Source organism: Phacochoerus africanus, chromosome 4 (assembly GCF_016906955.1).
Source record: "Phacochoerus africanus isolate WHEZ1 chromosome 4, ROS_Pafr_v1, whole genome shotgun sequence".
Lineage (NCBI taxonomy): Eukaryota > Metazoa > Chordata > Mammalia > Artiodactyla > Suidae > Phacochoerus > Phacochoerus africanus.
Genome location: NC_062547.1, coordinates 7,061,840 through 7,084,382, shown reverse-complemented (window position 1 = coordinate 7,084,382; position 22,543 = coordinate 7,061,840). Strand labels below are relative to the sequence as shown.

Here is a 22,543-nt window from a genome sequence, read left to right as displayed (position 1 = left end):
TTTGATTTTGACCATGCCCAAAGCATGCAGAAGTTCCCAGGCCAGGGGTCAAACTTGCACCAAAGCAGCAACCAGAGCCACTGCAGTGACATTGGATACTTAACCTGCTGCACAAGGAAACTAATTCCCTGCAATGTTGTTATTTTTGTTTTTGTTTTTTTGGCTTTTTAGGGCCGCACTCTCTGCATATGGAGGGTCCCAGGATAGGGGTCTAATTGGAGCTACAGCTGCCAGCCTACGCCACAACCACACCAGATCCAAGCTGTGTCTGTGACCTACACCACAGCTCACAGCAAGGCCAGATTCTTAACCCACTGAGCAAGGCCAGAGATCAAACCCGCAACCTCATGGTTCCTAGTCAGATTCATTTCTGCTGCACCACAACAGGAACTCACCTGCAACTTTTTTTAAGTTGTTGTTGTCTTTTTGCCTTTTCTAGGGCTGCACCCGAGGCATATGGAGGTTCCCAGCCTAGGGGTCCAGTCGGAGCTGTCGCTGCCTGCCTACGCCAGAGCCACAGCAACGCAGGATCCGAGCCGCATCTGCAACCTACACCACAGCTCACGGCAACACCGGATCCTTAACCCACTGAGCAAGGGCAGGGATCGAACCCGCAACCTCATGGTTCCTAGTCGGATTTGTTAACCACTGAGCCACGATGGGAACTGCAACTTTTTTTCAGTTTATAGATTTCTTGGAGTAGATCTAAATCTTTGTATTCTCTTCATTTTTCCTAAGATTATAGTTTCATAAGCTGAAATCTTCACGTGTATTTTTATATACCCTCTAAACATCCCATTCATTGAGTCAGCAAACTTTTTCTGTGAAAGAACAGATAATAAATGTTTTAGGTGTTGCCAACCATATGACTCTGTTGCAGCCACTCAACTGTGCTTTGTAGTGCAAAAGCAGACATAGGTAATATGTAAACAAGTGAGCATGATGTGTTCCCATAAAGCTTTTTATTTATAGGCACTGAAATATAAATTTCATATAACTTTTGCATATCATGAAATGTCATTCTTATTTTTTCAACCATTTAAAAAGGGGAAAAAATTCTTAGCTTACAGGCAATATGAAAACAGGTGGAGGGCTGTGTTTGGCCTGCAGGATCCCTGCCAAAGAATAAATAAAGTTGTTTCTGTTCCACCCCTGGTTCCCCCCAGTCCATCATAAGTAATATTTCAAGGACCACACTGATGAAGTCTTTTTCTCCTTTTTCATCCATTCAAACTCGGCATGTCTCAACCTGTACTCTAAGTCGTTCCCTATCTTCAGCTCTTCACCTAGGTGAGCTGTAACTTTGTTCAAAGAAAACCTGAGAATTATCTTCACCATCTCCACCCAACCCCTCACTTAGCACATTCCATCAGTCACTTAAGGTTTGCCAAGTGTGTCTTCTAAGCACAGTATAATGGGAGTTCTCAAATTCAAGTGCACCAGAACTACTCCAGGACTTAAAAAAAAGAGAGAGAGAGAAGCTAGAGCTGAAGGGAGTCCGCTTCTCAAGGTGCTGCTACAGGTAATTCTGAAGCCATTCTGATGCACATCAGAGGACCAGGCCATGCAAAACGCTGCGCTAGAGGCACTGTGCCTGCATTTAATCCTCGTACCTCCCTTGCGAAATATGTACCCCAATATTAGGAATCCGGGGGAAACTGAACTGCTGCTCCCGTAACAAGGTAGTGGCAGAATGCCAGGCATAAGCTCTCTGGCTCCACGGCCCGCGCTCTGTCCACCGAGCCTAGGGACGTATTGCTTGGGCTCTTGCCTGCTAGAGTGCGGGGTTGGAAGCCACAAGCCGCCCTCCTTCTGGGAGGACAGTTCCACAAAATCCTTACGCCTGAGAAGCTGGGGGGAACCAGGGCTCTCAGGAACTCCCTCACTTGGGGAGGAAGGATGCGGGGTGGGAACTCTAGTCTCGAAGGACTCAGGGCTGCGGGGGGACGTTTCACCTGAAGGACTGCCTCGTTGCAGCAACTCTATGGCTCCCGGAAGTGCCTCCTCCCGGTCCCCTGCCCAGCCTCCCGCCCGTGGGTTGCAGTTGGAGCCATGGCGGCGGCAGCCGCTGGGCCTGGGCCGGGGTCTGGACCTGGGGGCTCCCCGGAGGGGCCCGAGGCGGACGCTCCGGAGCGTCGGCGGAAGGCGCACGGGATGCTGAAGCTTTACTACGGCCTTTCAGAGGGTGAGGCGGCGGGGCGCCCCGTGGGGCCGGACCCCCTGGACCCGACAGACCTCAATGGGGCGCACTTCGACCCGGAAGTGTATCTGGACAAGGTGTGTGTATGGGGGAGGGAGGGGGACAGGCCCTCGATATACTGCACCCCCAGATGAGGGGAGTAGAGGTTCATAAAAGCAGGAAGACCCTGGGCCGGGCAGTAGGGGCAGGGCTGGAGGATAAGAGGGCGTGGGGAAACTCGTACTGGCCTGAGATGGTGCGAAGTCTGAGGTCTCCTGGACCGATGTTCGAACAGACCCGAGATACGGGGCGTGGCCCTGGCGCCGACAGTCAGTCGTAGAACTGGTCCGTGACAGCATGTGAGGATGACACATTCCTACGCTGACACATTCGTAATAGAGTCCAACCTGGTAATTCCCGATCTATGCTACTTGTAGGCTCCTTGCCTGAGAGTCCTGACAGGGTTGAGATCAGGGTTTTCTTGCACCGAAAGCCTACCAGTTAGGGGCAAGGCTGGAGGACATGGGTGCCCCCTGTCCTGAACACTAACCACCCGATTTCTTCCAGCTGCGTAGAGAATGCCCACTGGCCCAGCTGATGGACAGTGAGACCGATATGGTGCGGCAGATCCGGGCTCTAGACAGCGACATGCAGACCCTGGTGTATGAGAACTACAACAAGTTCATCTCAGCCACAGGTGATTCTCCTACTGGGACACACTCCGCACAGTCCCGTATTCCCCAGTTCCTCCTTTGTTGGGGAAGCCAGATTCCAGTCCTGCCCTGACATTAATCCACTCTCACGCCTCTCTCTCAGAGCCTTTGTGGTTTGATGACTATAGAGTCATCAAACAGTATTAACTGCTCTCAGAGGGTTATTTTGGGGACCAAAGAGAAGAAAGGACAAGTGAAATTTTAAAAAGAAATGAATTTATCTGAAGCACGTAGAATCTCCAACAGTAAGGACAGCTCAGTAATGATTAGTTTCTCTCATTAGTGGTAGCTTTGTTCGCTGGTTCAGGTCTGTCTTGAACATGAGCTTATCACTCTTTCTCTCTCACTTTTTTTTCCCCTTTTCTTCCTTTTTCTCTCTATTTCATTCCTTCCTTGCCCTTTCCCTCTTTCCCCTTGCTTTCTCTTTTTTCAATGAAGCGAAGAGACAGAAAGTGTATGACAGTAACACACAAAGATCATGTAAAGGGGTTTTGCCCCTTCTTCCCCCTTTATTCTCTACTCAAGACAGTGCTAGACAATGTTCAGCTGTCATCCACACCAGCTTCTGTCCTGTGTTGATGAAACGCACTCTTCAGTTCTCTGTAATAATTTTGGACCCGCATGTCCTTGGTCCTGGGATCTGCTTGCAGTTTATAGGAATGTTCCAGGAACCTCTGGCACTCGTTCTAACAATTCTTATTCTGCTACTGTCACAGTAGTGGGTGTAGTAACACATAATCGCTGTTCTTTGATCTGATTTGAAGCAGGTTCAATGAGCAGGTGCCCCTCTATATGTTAATACCAGCATCAAACAGCAAGAAATCATGATTTCTATGCTGAGAAATTTCTCCCAGGAATTCTGAATAAGTGAACGCACAAATAAAAGTAGTAGTAAGTGCTATGAGCAAATGTAGAGCAAGAGGAAAAGATAATGTGTCGGGGGGGGGGGTCTGTCTTTAGATAGGGTAAGTATGAGAAGGCCCCTCTGAGGTGGTGACGTTTGAGCAAGGCTTTGATGAGGAGGAGCCAGCCATGAGGAGGAGGATTTGGGGGAGGAAACAGCAGGGGTAAAAGTTCTCAAGAGAGAGCATGTCTGGTGTATCGAGAGTGCAGCAGGGAGTTGAGGGAGGAGGCGGGTGGTGGTGACTGGGGTGGAGGGGCCGGCTTCTGGAGGGACTTGGAGGTGGGGGTGAGGATCCTGCTCTTTTTTTTTTGTCTTTTTTTTTTGTTGTTGTTGTTGTTGCTATTTCTTGGGCCGCTCCCGTGGCATATGGAGGTTCCCAGGCTAGGGGTTGAATCGGAGCTGTAGCCACCGGCCTACACCAGAGCCACAGCAACGCAGGATCCGAGCCGAGTCTGCAACCTACACCACTGCTCACAGCAACGCCGGATCCTTAACCCACTGAGCAAGGGCAGGGACCGAACCCGCAACCTCATGGTTCCTAGTCAGATTCGTTAACCACTGCGCCACGATGGGAACTCCAGGATCCTGCTCTTTACTCTGAGTGAGATCATCACTGAGGGAGGATGAAACGCCTCGTGAACTTCCAAGCCTTTTTATGATCATCATCTTGGGAGCCTTCTGGTACCTTAGCTTCTGTCTTTTGCCTTAGCTCTGCTCTTTTTTTTCCAGGGAGGTCTTTTTTTTTTTTTAGGGCTGCACCCATGGCATATGGAGGTTCCCAGGCTAGGGGTTGAATGGGAGCTGTAGCCGCTGACCTACACCATAGCCACAGCAACGCCGGATCCGAGGCGCATCTGAGGCCTACACCACAGCTCACGGCAACACCAGATCCTTAACCCACTGAGTGAGGCCAAGGATCAAACCTGTGTCCTCATGGATACTAATCAGATTCATTTCCGCTGAGCCACTTTGAGAACTCCCCTTTGCTCCGCTCTTACTCAGTTTTTAACTGCCTGGCACTGTCCGTGCTAGGTGCATTAATTCATTGTGAACTGACAACACAGTCATCATTTATCCAAAAAAAAAAAAAATACAAGCAACTCCAGCCAGTAGCCCCAAAGAGTAGTGTAGATGTTTCATCTTATGTGACTTTATTTTTTAGTAACCTTCCTCTCTGTGGATTCTGAGAGAGGTGAATGGTCTTGTCCCATAGCCTGTGTTGCTAACATAAAATGTTCATTTTGTGATTCATGGTCTATCTCTTCATGTAACTTTAAAAAAAACCAAACACCTTTTATTCGCCCCGGAGGCATTAGCTTTGAGAGTTCTTCTTGTGCATTTTTTTCCTTTGATTTTCTCTGCTATTTTTTTCTTTGGAACTTTTGTATCTGTTCCTCTTTATTTTCCTTGTCATTGTCATTGATGCTTTTCTCCTCACTTTGTCCTTCCTGCTGTTTCCCCAAGTTGGGTTGCTACCCCAATCCCGCTCAGAGAACATTCCCCCAGTCCAGGAGCTCACACAGGCCAAGTGTGGGTGTGCAAAAGCTCATAAGTGACTGTTCTTAGCTATTGCCAGATTCTTTGCCACACACAAAAATGACCTGTTTTTGCACAGCCATCAGCAAATAGGAAAGTAACTCTTTCCATATTCCCTGGCTGATACTAAGTTACCAAAATTTTCAATCTTTGGCAGTCTGAGAGGTAAAAAGTAGTATCTGCATAGTTTGTTTGTTTCTTTTTTTTTTTTTTGGTCTTTTTTTGTCTCTTTAGGGCCACACCCATGGCATACATAGGTTCCCAAGCCAGGGATCCAATTGGAGCTGCAGCCATCGGCCTACACCACAGACACAGCAACGCCAGATCCAAGCCTTGTCTGTGACCTACACCAAAGCTCATGGCAATGCCAGATCCTTAAGCCACTGAGCAAAGCCAGGGATCAAACTCATGTCCTCATGGATGCTAGTCAGGTTCACTAACTGCTGAGCCGTGACAGGATCTCTGTATCTGTGTAGTTTTAATTGAATTTCTCTTGTGAGTGAGATTGAACATTTTTTGTATGCTGAAGAGCTGTTTCAAGAGTTCCTTGGTGACCCGGTGGGTTAAGGATCCAGTGTTGTCACTGCCGTGGCTTGGGTTGCTGCTGTGGTGGAGGTTCCCTAGTCCAGGAGCTTCCGCATGCCACGGGTGTGGCCAAAAAAGAACTGGTTGATAATCCTTGTCTGCGACATCCTTTTCTTTTTTCTTTCTTTCTTTTTTTTTGTCTTTTTAGGGCCGCACTCGCGGCATATGGAGGTTCCCAGGCTAGGGGTCTAGTCGGAGCTGTAGCTGTTGGCCCATTCCACAGCCACAGCAATGCCAGATCTGAGCCATGTCTGCGACCTATACCACAGCTCACAGCAACACTGGATCCTTAACCCACTGAGAAAGGCCAGGAATTGAACCTGCAGCCTCATGGTTCCTAGTCAGATTTGTTTCCACTGCGCCATGACGGGAACTCTTGCGACATCCTTTTCATGTCTGTTCATGTACTTTTCCCATTTTTCTATAGAGCTGTTCTTTTTCATAATTATTTATGAGTTCTTCACATACTAAGGAGAGTACCCCTGTATGTTAGGACTTGCAATTCATAAGTTTGTTTTGATTTAGCTCATGGTGGTTTTTGTTGTTCAAACAAATTTATTAATCTCTTCTTTGATAGCTTCTGAGTTTGCGATGTTTCTTTTTTTTATTTTATTATTTTATTTTTTTTTGTCTTTTGTAGGGCCATACCCACAGCATATGGAGGTTCCCAGGCTAGGGGTCTAATTGGAGCCGTAGCCGCCGGCCTACGCCAGAGCCACAGCAATGCAGGATCCAAGCCAACTCTGCAACCTACACCACAGCTCACAACAACGCCAGATCCTTAGCCCACTGAGCAAGGCCAGGCATCAAACCCGCAACTTCATGGTTCCTAGTCGGATTCACTAATCACTGAGCCATGACGGGAACTCTGCGATGTTTCTAAGCAAGACCTTTTCCATCCCTAATGTTAATTTAAAATTCTCCCCAGGAGTTCCCGTCGTGGTGCAGTGGTTAACGAATCCGACTGGGAACCATGAGGTTGCAGGTTTGATGCCTGGCCTTGCTCAGTGGGTTAAGGATCCGGCGCTGCCATGAGCTGTGGTGTAGGTTGCAGACGTGGCTTGGATCCCATGTTGCTGTGGCTCTGGCGTAGGCCGGCAGCTACAGCTCCAATTCGACCTCTAGCTTGGGAACCTCCATATGCCGAGGGAGCAGCCCAGTAAAAAGCAAAAAGACCAAAAAAAAAAAAAAGAGAGAAAAAAAGAAAAAAATTCTCCCCGATTTTCTTCAGGTACTTTTGTGATCTCCTTTTGTTTTATTTTTTTGGCTGCACGTGTGGCATGTAGATGTTCCCAGGCCAGGGCCTGAACCTGCACCACAGCGGCAGCCTGGGCCACAGCAGTGACAATGCTGGATCCTTAACCTGCTGAGGCATCAGGGAACTCCTGTGATTGCATTTTAAAATCGCATTTAAACTTTGATCCGTCTGCTTTGTATATGTTATAAAGTATGAGGTCTGCTTTCAACTGTATTTTTATTTCAAATGGCTTTCTAGTTGTCCCAGCACTATTGAATAATTCATCTTTTCCCCAATGACTTGAAATGTTACTTGATTTTAATGGGAATGCTTCTAGCATTGCCTCAGTAAATAAAATGCTGGTGTCCAGAGGTTAGGGAAATACTCAGTTGTTCATATTTTATTGAGAGTTTTTTTTAAAATGAGGAATAGATGTTGAATTGTCTTTCTTCTATTAATGTGGTGAATTATTATCAAGGTCCTTTAATATTGAACCATCCTTGCATTTCTGAAATAAAAACCGCTTGGACATATTTGTCAATTATTCTTTTAATACATCACTGGATTCTGTTTGCTTATTTATCTGTGTATCTCCATGTAGTTATTTAATTAATGTATCTGTGCACCTCAGTTCATAAGATATGAATGTATCATTTTCATTTTTGAGCTATTTTTGTCATGTTTTCATGTTACTGTTATGTTTCTTCCACAAAGTTAATGTGAAAGGTTTTCCAGTTTTCTCTGCTTGCATACTGCTTACACAGAGCTTTGGAATGAGCTGTCCTTCAGAGCCATGGCAGTGTGCCATGACAACCACTGGCCTGGCACCTTTATGAAGGAGAACAAAATTTTCCTTTGACAGCATTCTCAATTCTGTTTGTGTTTTCTTGTTCTTCTGGAATCTATTTAGGTAAATTCTATTTTTGTGGCTGATTATCTACTTGATCTAGGTTTTCAATTTATTTTCTTTTTCTTTCTTTCTTCCTTCCTTTTTTTTTTTTTTTTTCCCACCCCTCAGTATATGGAAGTTCCCAGGCCAGGGATGGAATCTGATCTGCAGCTGCAACTTATGCCACAGCTGCAGCAGTGGTGGCTCCTTAACTCACTGTGCCACAGTGGGAACTCTGCTTTTCAATTTCTTTACATGGAATTGAGCTAAGTTGTATCCTGTTGAGTTTTTTATTTCTATATACTTGTGATTATTTCTTCCCTTATTTCTTATTTTGTGTGTTTTCCCCCATTTAAAAATTAGGGTAGGGAGTTCTCTGATGACCTAGCAGGTTGAGGCTCCTGTGTTCTCACCACTGTAGTTCTGGTTGCTGCTGTGCGGTGTAAGTTCAGTCCCTGGCCCAGGAATTCCCACATACTGCCTGTGTGGCAAAAAAGAAAAAAAAAATACAAAAAAACCCAAGAGAGAACCCAAAATAAACATTGCAATTCTCATTAAAAAAAAAAAAAAAAATTAGGGTAGTGTTCCCATCATCACTTGCAGTGTTCCCATCATCACGCAGTGGAAACAAATTTGACTAGTATCTATGAGGACTTGGGTTTGATCCCTGGCCTTGCTCAGTGGGTTAAGGATCTGGCATTGCCATGAGCTGTGGTTTAGGTCGAAGACGTGGCTAGGATCTGGCATTGCTGTGGCTGTGGCATAGGCCAGAGGCTACAGTTCCCGATCGACCCCTATCCTGGGAACCTCCATATGCTGCAGGTACAGCCCTAAAAAACAAAAAGCAAAAACAAACAAACAAACAAAAGGACACACACATACACACTGGCACCAACCTACACCACAGCTCAGAGCAATGCTGGATCCTTAACCCACTGAGTGAGGCCAGGGATTGAAGCAGCAACCTCATGGTTCCTAGTCAGGTTCATTTCCACTACGCCGCGATGGGAACTCCCATTCTTTGCTTTCTTTTGATTTTTTTTGTAGTGCTTTTTCTGAGTTATTGATTTGAATGTTTAATTTATTACTACTATAAGAATTTAAGACTGATTTCCTCCGAACATTATTTTAGTAATATCCTATAGATTCTTACAGTGTTTTCATTGTTGTTATCTTTACAATATACTGAAATTTCAGGGGTTTTTTTTTCCTTTTCGCTTTCTAGGGCTGCACCTGCAACACATGGAAGTTCCCAAGCTAGGGTTTGAATCGGCTGTAGCTACCAGCCTACACCACAGCCACAGCAACATGGGACCTGAGCCACGTCTGCGACCTACACAGCTCAGGGTTTTTTGTGTATGTGTGTGTGTGTGTGTGTGTTTGGTTATCCCAGGCTCATGGAGTTCCCATGCCAGGGATCAGATCCAAACTGCAGTTTCGACCTATGCCACAGCTGCAGCAATGCCCAGGATCAAGCCTGTGTCCCCACACTCGAGAGATGTTGCTGATCCTGTTGCACCACAGTAACTCGGAAATTTCAGTTTTGATTTCCTTTCTGATCCAATAGTTGGTAAGAATGAGGGTTTTCTCTAAATAATGGGATCTCTTTATTTCCTAGGTTTGGGAATCTCCAGGTTCATTGCCTTGTGATCAGAGAATGCTTTTGGACCGTTTCAGTTTCTTTTCTTTTTTTCTTTCTTTCTTCTTTTTTTTTTTTTTTTTGTCTTTTTGGCTTTTGTAGGGCCGCTCCCGTGGCATATGGATGTTCCCAGGCTAGGGGTCTAATCGGAGCTGTAGCTGCCGACCACAGCCACAGCCACAGCCACGCAGGATCTGAGCCGCATATGCGATCTACACCACAGCTCACAGCAACGCCGGATCCTTAACCCGCTGAGCAAGGCCAGGGATCGAACCCGCCTGGCCTTGCTCATGGTTCCTAGTCGGATTCGTTAACCACTGAGCCACGACGGGAACGCCTCAGTTTCTTTCCTTCCATAAATTTATTGAGATTTCCTCTGTGACCTGATACACAGTAAGGTTTGGGTGATTTTAGGGAATCCCGAGAAGACTAAATCAGGTAGGTCTGCCATATTCATTATGTGATTTAGGTCTTCTGTAGCTTCATTTCGTTTTCGTCCGTTTGCTCTGTCATGGGTCGGTAGGAGTGGGTTAGTCTCCTACCGTAGGTATGTTTCTGCTTTGTCCTCATGACTCTCCTTATTGATGGTGAGTTCAGGGGAGGCGTGAGGGAAAGCAGTTGGGAAATGTTAGTAGTAGTTGGACAAGAGATGACGGTGGCTTGGCAAGAAAATGCTGGCGGTAGACCTTACACAGGCTGCTGGACGGAACAGAGGGGTAAAGGGGAGATGAGAGTCAAAGATGACTCCTCAGAAATGGCCACGAGCCAAAATGGGAAAAATCACCAGAGGAGCAGGTTTGGGGAAAGTCAAGAGTGTTTGTTTTTTGCTTTTTAGGGCCGCAGCCACAGCATACAGAGGTTCCCAGGCTAGGGGTCGAATGGGAGCTACAGCTGCCGGCCTACACCACAGCTCACGGCAATGCCAGATCCTTAAACTCTGAGTGAGGCCAGGGATCAAACCCGCAACCCCATGGTTCCTAGTTGGATTTGTTTCTGCTGCACCACAACGGGAACTCATCAGCTATAATTTTTTAGAAAGTATTAACAAAAAAATAAAATAGAAGCGTTAGGGGGCCAGGCCCTGAGGCTCCTGAGTTGGAAGGAAGAACAGCCTCGTGAGGCAGGTTTCTGTCAGGACAAAAGGGAAAAGACCCTTCGGATTAGGTCACCATGTTCCAGAAGGCAGAGTGAAAGGGGTTGGGGGGGGATGGGATAGAGATAAGGGTGGACAAGTATTTATTGTCTGCCCCCTGTCAAGCAGGGTTCTGGGCATGGAGAATGCCACTGGGAAGGAGCAGACAGGTCCCTGCCAAGTGCTCTCTGCCCTCCTTTGGATCTGGGCTTCCTGGGCCGTCTCCCCCTGCCCTGGGGCTAGGGGCACACAGAGTGTGCGGTGACACTCACCCCCATTTGTAGTAACCAAGCCCCACCTCAGCCCTTTCGAAGCTCCGACTCATCACTGTGACCCTGGAGGAGGAGCCCAGGCGCATTTAGGAAGGGGGCGAGTGCGAGAGAAGGCATTTGGACCTTGTCTCAAGCTGAGGGTTCCGCCTGCGACCCTGGTCATCTGCCTTTCCCTCTCCCGCGCCTCCTAGACACCATCCGGAAGATGAAGAACGATTTCCGGAAGATGGAGGACGAGATGGACCGGCTGGCCACCAACATGGCAGTGATCACGGACTTCAGCGCGCGCATCAGTGCCACGCTGCAGGACCGCCACGAGCGCATCACCAAGCTGGCAGGTGGGCCGCGCCCCAGAACTGGTACTAAATGGACCATCCTCTGGGCCTTGGGGCTTACACCACCTCCCCCTGCCCCCCAGGGGTCCACGCGCTGCTCCGGAAGCTGCAGTTCCTCTTCGAGCTGCCCTCACGCCTCACCAAGTGCGTCGAGCTGGGCGCCTACGGGCAGGCGGTGCGCTACCAGGGCCGCGCGCGGGCCGTGCTGCAGCAGTACCAGCACCTGCCCTCGTTCCGCGCCATCCAGGACGACTGCCAGGTCATCACGGCTCGCCTGGCCCAGCAGCTCCGGCAGCGCTTCAGGTGCGGGCTCTGGGCCATTCATGCCACCCCCGCCCCCCGAAATCTGTCTTCCCGCCCTTCACCTCCATCTCCCTCCCGCAGGGAGGGCGGCTCCGGCGCCCCGGAGCAGGCGGAGTGCGTGGAGCTGCTGCTGGCCCTGGGCGAGCCCGCGGAGGAGCTGTGCGAGGAGTTCCTGGCGCACGCCCGCGGGCGGCTGGAGGAGGAGCTGAGCGCCCTGGAGGCGGAGCTGGGGCCCTCCCCTCCGGCCCCCGACGTGTTAGAGTTCACTGACCGTGGCGGCAGCGGCTTCGTGGGTGGCCTCTGCCAGGTGGCTGCGGCCTACCAGGAGCTGTTTGCGGCCCAGGGCCCAGCGGGTGCCGAGAAGCTGGCAGCCTTTGCCCGGGAGCTGGGCAGCCGCTACTTTGCTCTGGTGGAGCGGCGGCTGGCGCAGGAGCAGGGTGGCAGCGATAACTCCCTGCTGGTGCGGGCGCTGGATCGCTTTCACCGGCGTTTGCGGGCACCCGGGGCCCTGCTGGCCGCTGCAGGGCTGGCGGAGGCCGCCACAGAGATCGTGGAGCGAGTGGCGCGCGAACGCCTGGGCCACCACCTGCAGAGCCTGCAGGCTGCCTTCCTGGGCTGCCTGACCGATGTGCGGCAGGCGCTGGCCGCGCCTCGAATTGCTGGGAAGGAAGGCCCCGGCCTGGCTGAGTTGCTGGCCAATGTGGCCACCTCCATCCTGAGCCACATAAAGGCTTCGCTGGCCTCCGTGCACCTCTTCACTGCCAAGGAGGTGTCCTTCTCCAACAAGCCCTACTTCCGGGTACGGCTTTTCCCTAGGCGTTCTTTTTTTGTTTTTTCCTTTTCTGGACATGCCCTTGTTCATCCTGCATGTGGGTTGGCAGCTCCCAGGGCACACACTCCTTGGCCCAGGAAGTCCAGATGTGGTTTCAGGCTGTCTTGAGGAAGTCTGGCACCGCCTGGAGGGGTGAGGAAGGCTCTGAGGGCATCTGCAAGCAGGGTCCCCAGTGCTGGCTTTGCCCCCCTTCACTCCCTCCGAGCAGGGAGCCTCTCCGGGGTACCCGAATTCAGGGTGGGTCTCCCCCTTGGAGAGAGGCCAGGGCATTGAGAGCCCCAGGCGAAGGCCACTCACTAGCAGCCCCTGCCTGCAGGAGGGGACCTGCTGTGTATCTGGGCCCCTCCTCCTCACAGGGCGAGTTCTGCAGCCAGGGCGTCCGGGAGGGCCTCATCGTGGGCTTCATCCGCTCCATGTGCCAGACGGCTCAGAGCTTCTGTGACAGCCCCGGGGAGAAGGGGGGTGCCACGCCACCTGCCCTGCTCCTGCTGCTCTCCCGCCTCTGTCTGGACTACGAGACAGCCACCATCTCCTACATCCTCACCCTCACTGATGAACAGTTCCTGGTGCAGGTGAACTAGCTCATCGCAGGGAGGGGGGTGGTGCTGCGAGGAACGCAGGCGACAGGACAGTGCCCTCATGGTCAGGGCTGCCGATTCCCAACTCAGCCTCCCCCCCTGCCCAGTTCCTGGTGGACAGTGGCCCCTGAGCTGCCCCCAGTACCCACTGCTGGTCTGTCCTCTGCATCCCTGGCTCAGGACCAGTCTCCAGTGACACCTGTGAGCACACTGTGTGCAGAGGCCAGGGAGACGGCGCGGCGGCTGCTGACCCACTACGTGAAGGTGCAGGGCCTGGTCATATCACAGATGCTGCGCAAGAGTGTGGAGACGCGGGACTGGCTCAGTAGCCTGGAGCCTCGGAACGTGCGTGCTGTCATGAAGCGGGTGGTGGAGGACACGACAGCTATCGACGTGCAGGTGCTGCCCTGGGCTGGCCAGGGGAGCCCTAATGTGGGCTGGGGCTGCTAGGAGAACAGCCCTCTGAGGATGGAGACAGGAGCGGCCAGGCTGTGCCTGCATCTGTGGCCTCCTTCCTCCTCAGCCTTGGTGGCATCATCACCCCCATTTCACCCAGGAGGAAGCTGAGGCCAGAGTCACCCAGGAAATCAGGGCAGGGTTGACACTGAAGAGTGGGCCTCAGTTACTAACTCCTATGTCCCACCTTTGCCCTACTCCACTGATTCTGTAAATAGTGACTGGGTACCAGCTAGGTGCAGGCCTTGACTACTATGTGGCTTTTTTTTTTTTTTTGTAACAAATGTGATTCTTGTAACAAGTGAGAGTGTAACTTGGGATATCCTCTTGCCCAGGGCACCTGGTGGGCCGGATGTTGCCCATGCCCTGGCCTCCTTGCAGTTCCTCTTTCTGCCACCAGGTGGGGCTCCTGTATGAGGAGGGTGTTCGCAAGGCCCAGAGCAGTGACTCCAGCAAGAGGACCTTCTCGGTTTATAGCAGCTCTCGACAGCAGGGACGCTATGCACCCAGCTATACACCCAGGTCTGGCTGGTCAGGATAGTTCCGGGGGTGGACAAAGCAGGACTGGGGTGCAGGGTCGGCTCTGATTACTTTTCTCCCTCCATCCAGTGCCCCAATGGACACCAACCTCTTGAGCAACATCCAGAAGCTGTTCTCTGAACGTATTGACGTGTTCAGCCCTGTGGAGTTCAATAAGGTCCGAAGTCCCCAGTGGCCTTGCCTTCCCGGGGTCCCTTGGGAGGTTTGGCTGAAGCCCAGGGAGTCCTAGGACACTGTCCCCCCCAGGCTCTGTTTCTGAGAGATGTTTCTAGGAATGAGTGGTCCGTCATCCAGAGCCCCACCATCAGCATCTGATAGCCCTCTCCCTGACCTTGCTGTGCCTTCCGCCCGCATCTGGGTGATGGTCGAGCATACCTCCTTGGCCCTTGCCCTTGTCCCCACCGTAGTCCTGGGTCCTCTTCGGGGAGGGCCATGGTCTCTGCCCCAACCCGGCCCATGCAGGGACCTGGTGTTCTCCCTTTACGTAAGCCTTCCTGCTCCCCGTGTCAGTGCTGACCCCCGTCTCTGCCTGGACTTCTGCCCCCCCTCCACCTCCAGCCAGGTCCGCTCCCCTCCACGTGATGGTGCCAATGTTTACTGTGCCTCCCTCTTGCCTGGGTCCTGTGGACTGTCTCCCTGGCCCCTGCCCAGAAAGTGGGTCCCTTCCTCTGATCCAGCAGCCCTCCCCCAAACCTGCTGTTGTGCATCTGTGTCCCTGCCTGCAGGTGTCAGTGCTGACCGGCATCATCAAGATCAGCCTGAAGACGCTGCTGGAATGTGTGCGGCTGCGCACCTTTGGGCGCTTCGGGCTGCAGCAGGTGCAGGTGGACTGCCACTTCCTGCAGCTCTACCTGTGGCGCTTTGTGGCCGATGAGGAGCTTGTGCACCTGCTGCTGGATGAAGTGGTGGCCTCAGCTGCCTTGCGCTGCCCAGACCCAGTGCCCATGGAACCCAGTGTCGTTGAGGTCATCTGTGAGCGAGGCTAGGCCTGGTGGTGGCCATACGCCCACTTGCGAGGTCGCCCCACACGCATTCCCTGGCCTCCCGCCCCAGCGGCTCTTCCCCTCAGGCCTCAAGACCTGCCTAATAAAGACGTGTTGTCTCCGCCTCCGCCCTGTCTTTGGCTGGGGTTGGGGTGGAGCTGTGAGCCGGAGACTACGGAGCCGGCTGTGGAGGCACTCGCGTCGTTCTCGCCCCCGAGAGCTGATTGGCTGGCTTGCTGGGCCCAGGATGGGCCGGGGGCGGGTCCACTTAAAGACGTCGGGACAAAAGCGGCCGCTGTCCGAGCTCAGGGCTCAGACAGGTGCAAGCCCAGCTGGGCTGGGTCTCTGCGCCACCGAGCCCATCTCCTGGGGGATGGGGTGGGCCGTGTTTCCTTGACAGACCTTCCGGCGGAGCGGAGACCATGGCCCCTCCTCAGGGCCCCCGGGCCCCGCTGGAATTCGGAGGACCCCTGGGTAATAGGCGGGGGGGGGGGGGGGGGGGACTTGGGGCCAGAGGCTTAGCGAGGAAGAAGAGGGTGAAGGGGCAGAATCAGAGGACGAAAGGTTTTGCGGGTTATTAAGGAAGCAAAGGGATCGCGGGGGGTTGCGGGGGAGTGTCTGGAGAGGGGGCCGAGGAGGAACCAGTTCTGGGGGCTGCAGAGCAGGGCATCTGTGGAGCAGAGGACTGGACAGAGTAGGGGGAGCAGGAGCAGAGCCTTTGAGGGGATCTGGGGACAGAGACCAAGATGTAAGTCAAAGAAGGGGGCTAAGAACTGAGAATGTGACATGGAAGACAGCGGTGGGAATGCTGAGGGGCCCTGGATACGACTGCGCGCCTGTGGGGTCGGGGAGAGTTGGCGAGTGGGCGCCGGACGCGATCGCCCCCCTTCCCTAGGTGCTGCGGCGCTGATGCTGCTGCTCCCCGCCACCATGTTCCACCTGCTACTGGCAGCCCGTTCGGGCCCGGCGCATCTCCTGGGCCCACCCCCCTACCTGCCCGGACTCGAGATGCTGTGGAGCCCGTGGGCGCTGTTGTTGTGTCTCGCCTGGCTAGGCCTGCAGGCGGCGCTCTACCTCTTGCCGGCGCGCAAGGTGTGGACTCGGTTCGCGGACGCGCGGGGGAGGCGGACAGGCGGGGGGAAGGGCTGGGCAAGAACGAAAGGCCCCTCAACCCTCATCAGAACCTTTTGTGCGTGCAGGTGGCCGAGGGGCAGGAATTGAAGGACAAGAGACGACTGCTCTACCCCATTAACGGTGCCTGGGGGCTGGGGCCTTGCGCCCAAGAGTTGCGCGGGTGGGGGGGTTGTGGAGGTGGAGCCCCAGGCTTAGAGGGAAGGCCCATGGAGATGAGCCCGCGACTTTCCGCTCAGGACAGACATAGGGGAGTTCACCGGCCGTCTCCACACCCCTCGTTCCTTCACTCCTACTACAGCATTGGTTGCAACTCTGTGCACCAGAGAAGTGGTCGGGGTGACCCTCCAAAAGCCAAGGTGTCAGCCTAATGGCTTAGGGCAAGGTTTGCGACCTCCCTGGGCTTTAGGCTGTGTGTGTGTGTGTGTGTGTTTGTGTGTGTGTGTGTGTGTGTGTGTGTGTGTGTGTGTACTGGGCTGGGGCAGAGGTGGAGGGCCGCAATCCCCAGGACTCACTGTGTGTGGTTCAGGCTTCCAGGCCCTGGTGCTGACAGCTCTATTGGTGGGCCTGGGGGTGTTAGCCAGGCTGCCCCTGGGCGCGCTCCCAGAAATGCTCCTGCCCTTGGCATTTTCCGCCACCCTCATCGCCTTCGTCGGCAGCCTCCTTCTCTATCTGAAGGCTCTGGTAGCTCCTGCGTCCGCCCTGGCACCTGGCGGGAACTCAGGTGAGAGGAGGCCCAGTAGCGTGTAGATGGAAGCAGATGGGGGTGTTTGGCTGCAGCTTCACCCTCCATTATTCTCCAGGCAACCCCGTTTACGACTTTTTCCTGGGACGGGAGCTCAACCCACGCATCTGTTCCTTTGACTTCAAATATTTCTGCGAACTGCGGCCTGGCCTCATCGGCTGGGTATGCCGGGCATGGCTAAGTGGGCCTCCAGCCAGGAGGTGGGGCGGGGGCATGGGTGAGCAGTGCCTGGGCAGGGCAGGGCTAATTTTGTGCAGACATAAAATCATTATTCATTCATTCATTTCACAAATATGTGTTGAGTCCACCATGTGCCCTAAACACTGCTCTAGGTACTGGGAGACAAAAGGAAAAATAAGTTACCATAAAGGAAGACAAATCTCTGTCTTCATGAAGTCTACACTCTAGTGGGAAAGTCAGACACAAAGTAAGTCACATATATACCCCATGTCATGGGATGCTAAGTGTTACGGAGAGGGGGGAGGGAGTTAGGAGAGCAGGTGCAACTTTAAATCAAGCGGTCAAGTGCAAAAGCTATTTCAAGATGAGAGAATGATCCTGGTCCCACGGGTCAAAGTGAAGCAGAACTTCGAATTGATCCCTGGGTTTAGCAACCTATCACTGGTGGCCCTGATGACAGGCCAGCTGTGGTTTTTGGGTATAACTACCCGTACTGAAGGGTCTCTTGGGCAAGGTCCCTGTCACCCTGGAAGTACCCCATCCAGGGGCAGGGGGAGTGCGGAGGGCCCACCACGGACCAGGATCCTGGCCTCCCAGTCTGTTTCTTCAGGTGTGAAATGGGATAAAGTAAGGCCCTCCTCCCAAGGCTCTGGTGAGGATTAGAAGCAGTAGCCTTAATGATGGCGCCAAGCCCTGTGCTACCAGAGTGGGGCTGCTCAGTAAGGCTGGCTGCCAGCTAATCATTAGGGAGCACTTACCGTGTGCCAAACACACTGTGCCTAGCATTTCGCACATGTCAGTGAGTCCTCGGCCCCATGAGGTGGGTCCATGACTATCTCCACTTTCCACGTGCAAGTGGGGAAAGTAGACTCTAGCAGAGGGTAAGAGCAACTTATCCAGGTGGCAAAGCTGAGATTCAAAACCAGGGCTATGTTTTTTTTTCTTTTTTCTTTTTAGGGCCTCACCAACAGCATATGGAGGTTCCCAGGTGAGGGGTTGAATCAGAGCGACAGTGGCCCGCCTACACCACAGCCACAGCAACGCCAGTGAGCGAAGCCAGGAGTTAACCCAGTGAGCGAAGCCAGGAGTTGAAACCGCATCCTCATGGATACTAGTTGGATTCGTTTCCACTGCGCCGCAACAGGAAGTCCAGCCACGGCTACTTTAACTCTCAAGCCTGAAGTGTCCAGTTGCTCCATACGCTGCTCTCCCAAAGGGAACACGGCAGGACAAGGCTAGAGAAAACGGGCGGGGAGTGCAGCAGGACGGGGACCATTGCAGGCTCTCTGTCCCTGGATTCAGAGAGAAGGGGCCAGCTGCCCCACCCAGGTGCTGCCACTCTGCGGACACGGGCCGGGGCCAGACTGCCCTGCCTGACCGTCCGCCTCACCCCAGGTCCTCATCAACCTGGCCTTGCTGATGCAGGAGGCGGAACTTCGCGGGAGTCCCTCACTGGCCATGGGGCTGGTCAATGGCTTCCAGCTACTATACGTGGGAGATGCCCTTTGGCACGAGGTGAGGCTGGACTGGGCGGCGGGTGCGGGGGGGAGGGCGGGGCGCCGGAGGCCCTCGTGGCTCTGAGTGTGTGTCTGGGTCCTGTCCCTGCAGGAGGCAGTCCTCACCACCATGGACATCATCCACGATGGGTTTGGCTTCATGCTGGCCTTCGGGGACCTCGCCTGGGTCCCTTTCACCTACAGCCTGCAGGCGCAGTTCCTGCTGCACCACCCACAGCCCCTGGGGTTGCCCGGGGCCTCGGTCATCTGCCTCATCAACGGTCAGTCAGGAAAGGGCAGCACCCTCCCTCCTCCTTTCACTCATTCACTATTTACTCAGCACCCACTAGGCAGGGGCGAAGCCTCGTGAACGTCTTTAAAGCCAAGGGTGGGGTCCCGAGGCTTCAGGCAGAGTCTGGGCTGTGGGTAGATGGCCGGGGTCAGACAGAAGGTCCCTGACCGCCTGCTCACGCTTTCCCCCAGCTGTTGGATACTACATTTTCCGTGGAGCCAATTCTCAGAAAAACACCTTCCGAAAGAATCCTTCTGATCCCAGAGTGGCCGGTGAGCTGGGTTTCTGGGGTGCCGCGAGGTGGGGCAGCTGGACTTCCAGAGGGGTCCCCCATCCCACCACCTGTCTTTTTTCAGACCTTGAGACCATCCCTACAGCCACAGGGCGACAGCTGCTGGTGTCCGGATGGTGGGGTATGGTCCGCCATCCCAACTACCTTGGAGACCTCATCATGGCTCTGGCCTGGTCCTTGCCCTGCGGTGAGTGGCTTGGGTGGACCCCCGGCAAGGGCTGCAGGCATGTGTGGGGCAGAGGCAGAGGGGTACCACAGGATGCCCAAGCGGGGTGTGGAATGGAGGGAGTAGTTGGGGCTGGGGATGGACTTGGCGTGGCAGACCTCAGTGACAGCCTAGCGCCATCAGCCACCCCCGCAGCCCTTGGACCTGTCACCACTGAGCCCTGATGCCCCTGTGAGCCATGAACTGTGGAAACCTTTGTGATCTGGGGGGCTGGCTGAGTGGTCAGAGACCCCTCTCCCCCCAGGGGTGTCCCACCTGTTGCCCTACTTCTACCTCCTCTACTTCACTGCGCTGCTGGTGCACCGGGAGGCCCGCGATGAGCAGCAGTGTCTACAGAAGTATGGCTTGGCCTGGCACGAATACTGTCGGCGGGTGCCCTACCGAATCATGCCCTATGTCTACTGAAGTAGCTCCACGCACCCCAGGTCGGGCATATGCAGGCAGGCCCATCTGCCAGCACACCCAGCACCAGGGGCCTGGACATGCCTGGGACTTCAGGGCCGGCACCCTACCCCACCCTGAGCTCCAACAGGCAGCGGTGAACAGCCTCAGACAGGGGGTTGGAGCAAGGGCGATGAAGCCCATGCTCAAAAACGGAGTGGAGGGGCTGCTCTTCCCCCTTGGATAAACATCTGGAACCCTTGGTGGTGCTTCTCTTCCTTTCTGGGGCCAGGCTGTTTAAGAAATAGCTGGGTCAGCCCTGATCTGGGAGAAGCTGAGAGGTAGTCTGGGGGTGGCTGGGACAACAGCTGTCACTCAGAAATGGGCACCTGTGACAGGGCAGACCAGTCGCAGTTTTATTAATGACAGAGCGTCTCCAGTTCAGCCCGGGAGCTCCTCAATGAGAGTCCTGGGGGCAGGTGGCAAGGGGCCTCCCCAAAGCTGCTCCAGCTCCCCAGTGAGGGCTGCCACCTCCTCGGCTGCGACAGTGTGGGCTCGGTGCGCCCTGGCACAGTCTAGAGCCAACGGTGTGAGGGCCACTTCATTTTCGTTCGCCCAAGCCAGCAGGAACTGGCACTTCTTTCGGGCCCGGTAGAGGCGATCTCGCTCTTCGGTGGCCACGGCTTGTTTCCGGGCCCGGCCCAGGGTCTGAGCCAGGTCCCCCAGGGCTGCCAGCGTGTAGCCTTTCTGGTTGGCCGGGCCCTCACCCAGCAAGATGCGGGCGGCTTCTCGCATGGCACCCCGTGTGCCCAGGGGCCCGGGCGGATGCTCGCCTGCTTCCAGCACATGGGCTGCGGCCTGCAGGGCTTCCTCGGCAGAGGTGAAGACTTGCTGGGCGCCCAGGGCTCCAGAAACGCCGAGCAGCGTGGCACAGAAGTCGGAGAGCAGCGCCTCGTCGCCGCCGTGATACAGGGCCAGAGTGTGTGCGTAGGCGAACAGCACATTGGGCAGCTGGAAGCGCACGAGCGGCGACGCGCGGCCCCTGCTCAGGCTGGCCAGTGTGGGGATCCGGGTGGGCACGGCGGGCGCGCAGACCCCGGGGGCGTCTCCGAGAGTCGGCCCAGCGGCCGCGGGCTCATCCTTGACGGGTTCCGGCGGCGACCCCGCGGGGGCAGGCTCCAGCTCATCGGCGTCACGGCCCGGAGCATCACCCAGTTCCTCCAGAAGCCTCGGCCCGGCCCCACGACCCCACCACCATGGCCGCCACGGGGGCAGCAGCCGCCCGGCCTCGCCCCGGCTCAGCAGCCGCTCGAAAGCCGCCTTCTCGGCCGGGGCCAGCCGCTCCCAGAGTCCTGAGAGGCCGCCGGGCGCCGGGCCAGGCCTGAGGCCTGCGTCCTCGGGCTCATCCTCGGTCTCGCGTTGCTGACGCAGCCGGCGCAGGGCGCTGGCCAGGCGGCTGGGTGAGGCGCTGCGGCCGCGCAGCTCTCCCAGCACCTGGTCACGGTAGAAGTCTTCAGCGCAGGTGCCATGCGCCCGGTAGCAGCGCAGCGAGCAGTAGGGCACATTACAGCGAGGGCAGGTGTAGCGCGCTGGCTGGGCCTCCCCGGCCGGGCAGATACCACAGGGCCCGGCCGGCTCCATGGCAACTGGCGCCTCAGGCCACCCGGGAACGCACAGGATCGGAAACTTCCGGCGCTTCTCGGTTACTTCCGCCTCTCCGCGGGGCCGACGGAGCAGCAGAGTCGGAGCCCTGAGGACTCTCGGCAGTTTCCGCCCGCACTCGGCAGTCAAGCCCCACCCCTCTCTCGAGTAGCGCTAGGGGAGGAGCGAGAGCTGCGAGCTCCGTCCACGCCTCCCGCGGAGCCCCACCCTGCGCGCTGGGAAAGGTAGTGCGTCCCGCAGAGCGCTCTGGTGGTGCCAGCTCGCCCCCTAGTGGTTGCCTTTTTTTGCACGATAAAGCGCTGTGGCGAAACCCAATCGATCTTTGCTGAGCACCTATTATATGCCAAGCCCATTGGAGATGAGACGTCTCTGCGCTGGACACAAAGCGGAGTGGAAGGAAGGCCGAAGTGGGGTACCTAGTCTAGACTGGGAGTGAGTGTTGGGGACATTTCCCCCTCCTTTTTTTGTCTTTTTTTTTTTAAGGGTCGCATCTGCCTGGGCTAGGGGTCTAATCAGAGCTGTAGCTGCTGGTCTGTGCCAGAGCCGCAGCAATGCCAGATCTGAGCCGCTTCTGCCACCTACACCACAGCTCACGGCAATGTTGGATCCTTAACCCACTGAGCAAGGCCAGGGATCAAACCCACAACCTCATGGTTCCTAGTCAGATTCGCTTCTGCTGTGCCACAATGGGAACTCCATTTAAATTTTTAAAAAATTATTTCCCTGATGCAATTTTTTTTTCTACTGTACAGCATGGTGACCCAGTTACACATACATGTATACATTTTATTTTCTCACATTATCATGCACATTTCGCCTTTTAAGAAAGCAACATTAACAAATATCTGAGCTCCTGCTTAACTTTGCCCTCCACGCTAGGCACCGGTGACACACTGAGGAGCAAAAAGGCAGAGGAGAGTTCCCACTGTGGTGCAGTAGGTTAAGAATTTGACTGCAGGGAGTTCCTGTTGTGGCTCAGTGGGTTAAGAGCTCAACTAGTACCTATGAGGATGCTGGTTAGATCG

The 22,543-nt window shown here is 54.3% G+C and overlaps 3 protein-coding genes across 4 annotated transcripts; 2 read left to right on the top strand and 1 right to left on the bottom strand.

Annotated features, from left to right (window-relative positions):
- Nucleotides 1-1,973: 1,973 nt before the first annotated feature.
- On the top strand, nt 1,974-15,238 carry VPS51 (VPS51 subunit of GARP complex). Of its 2 annotated transcripts, none has more exons than XM_047775323.1 (10): nt 1,974-2,277; nt 2,747-2,876; nt 11,278-11,424; nt 11,505-11,724; nt 11,806-12,523; nt 12,913-13,128; nt 13,315-13,533; nt 13,991-14,112; nt 14,200-14,287; nt 14,856-15,238. In XM_047775323.1, the coding sequence occupies exons 1-10, from the start codon at nt 2,053-2,055 to the stop codon at nt 15,114-15,116; spliced, it is 2,346 nt and encodes a 781-aa protein (XP_047631279.1). In that variant the 5' UTR covers nt 1,974-2,052; the 3' UTR covers nt 15,117-15,238. The 2 variants fall into 2 exon arrangements, with proteins under 2 accessions (XP_047631279.1, XP_047631280.1); XM_047775324.1 differs by lacking the exon at nt 1,974-2,277 and adding an exon at nt 2,334-2,589.
- A 132-nt stretch (nt 15,239-15,370) lies between these two features.
- Nucleotides 15,371-20,118, top strand: TM7SF2 (transmembrane 7 superfamily member 2). The gene is made up of 10 exons (XM_047775325.1): nt 15,371-15,587; nt 16,009-16,205; nt 16,313-16,367; nt 16,774-16,968; nt 17,048-17,151; nt 18,565-18,684; nt 18,778-18,946; nt 19,149-19,229; nt 19,314-19,436; nt 19,720-20,118. The coding sequence occupies exons 1-10, from the start codon at nt 15,536-15,538 to the stop codon at nt 19,878-19,880; spliced, it is 1,257 nt and encodes a 418-aa protein (XP_047631281.1). The 5' UTR covers nt 15,371-15,535; the 3' UTR covers nt 19,881-20,118.
- Nucleotides 20,119-20,248: 130 nt separating this feature from the next.
- ZNHIT2 (zinc finger HIT-type containing 2) lies at nt 20,249-21,621 on the bottom strand. Its single transcript, XM_047775326.1, has one exon. The coding sequence runs from the start codon at nt 21,495-21,497 to the stop codon at nt 20,298-20,300; it is 1,200 nt and encodes a 399-aa protein (XP_047631282.1). The 5' UTR covers nt 21,498-21,621; the 3' UTR covers nt 20,249-20,297.
- Nucleotides 21,622-22,543: the final 922 nt, after the last annotated feature.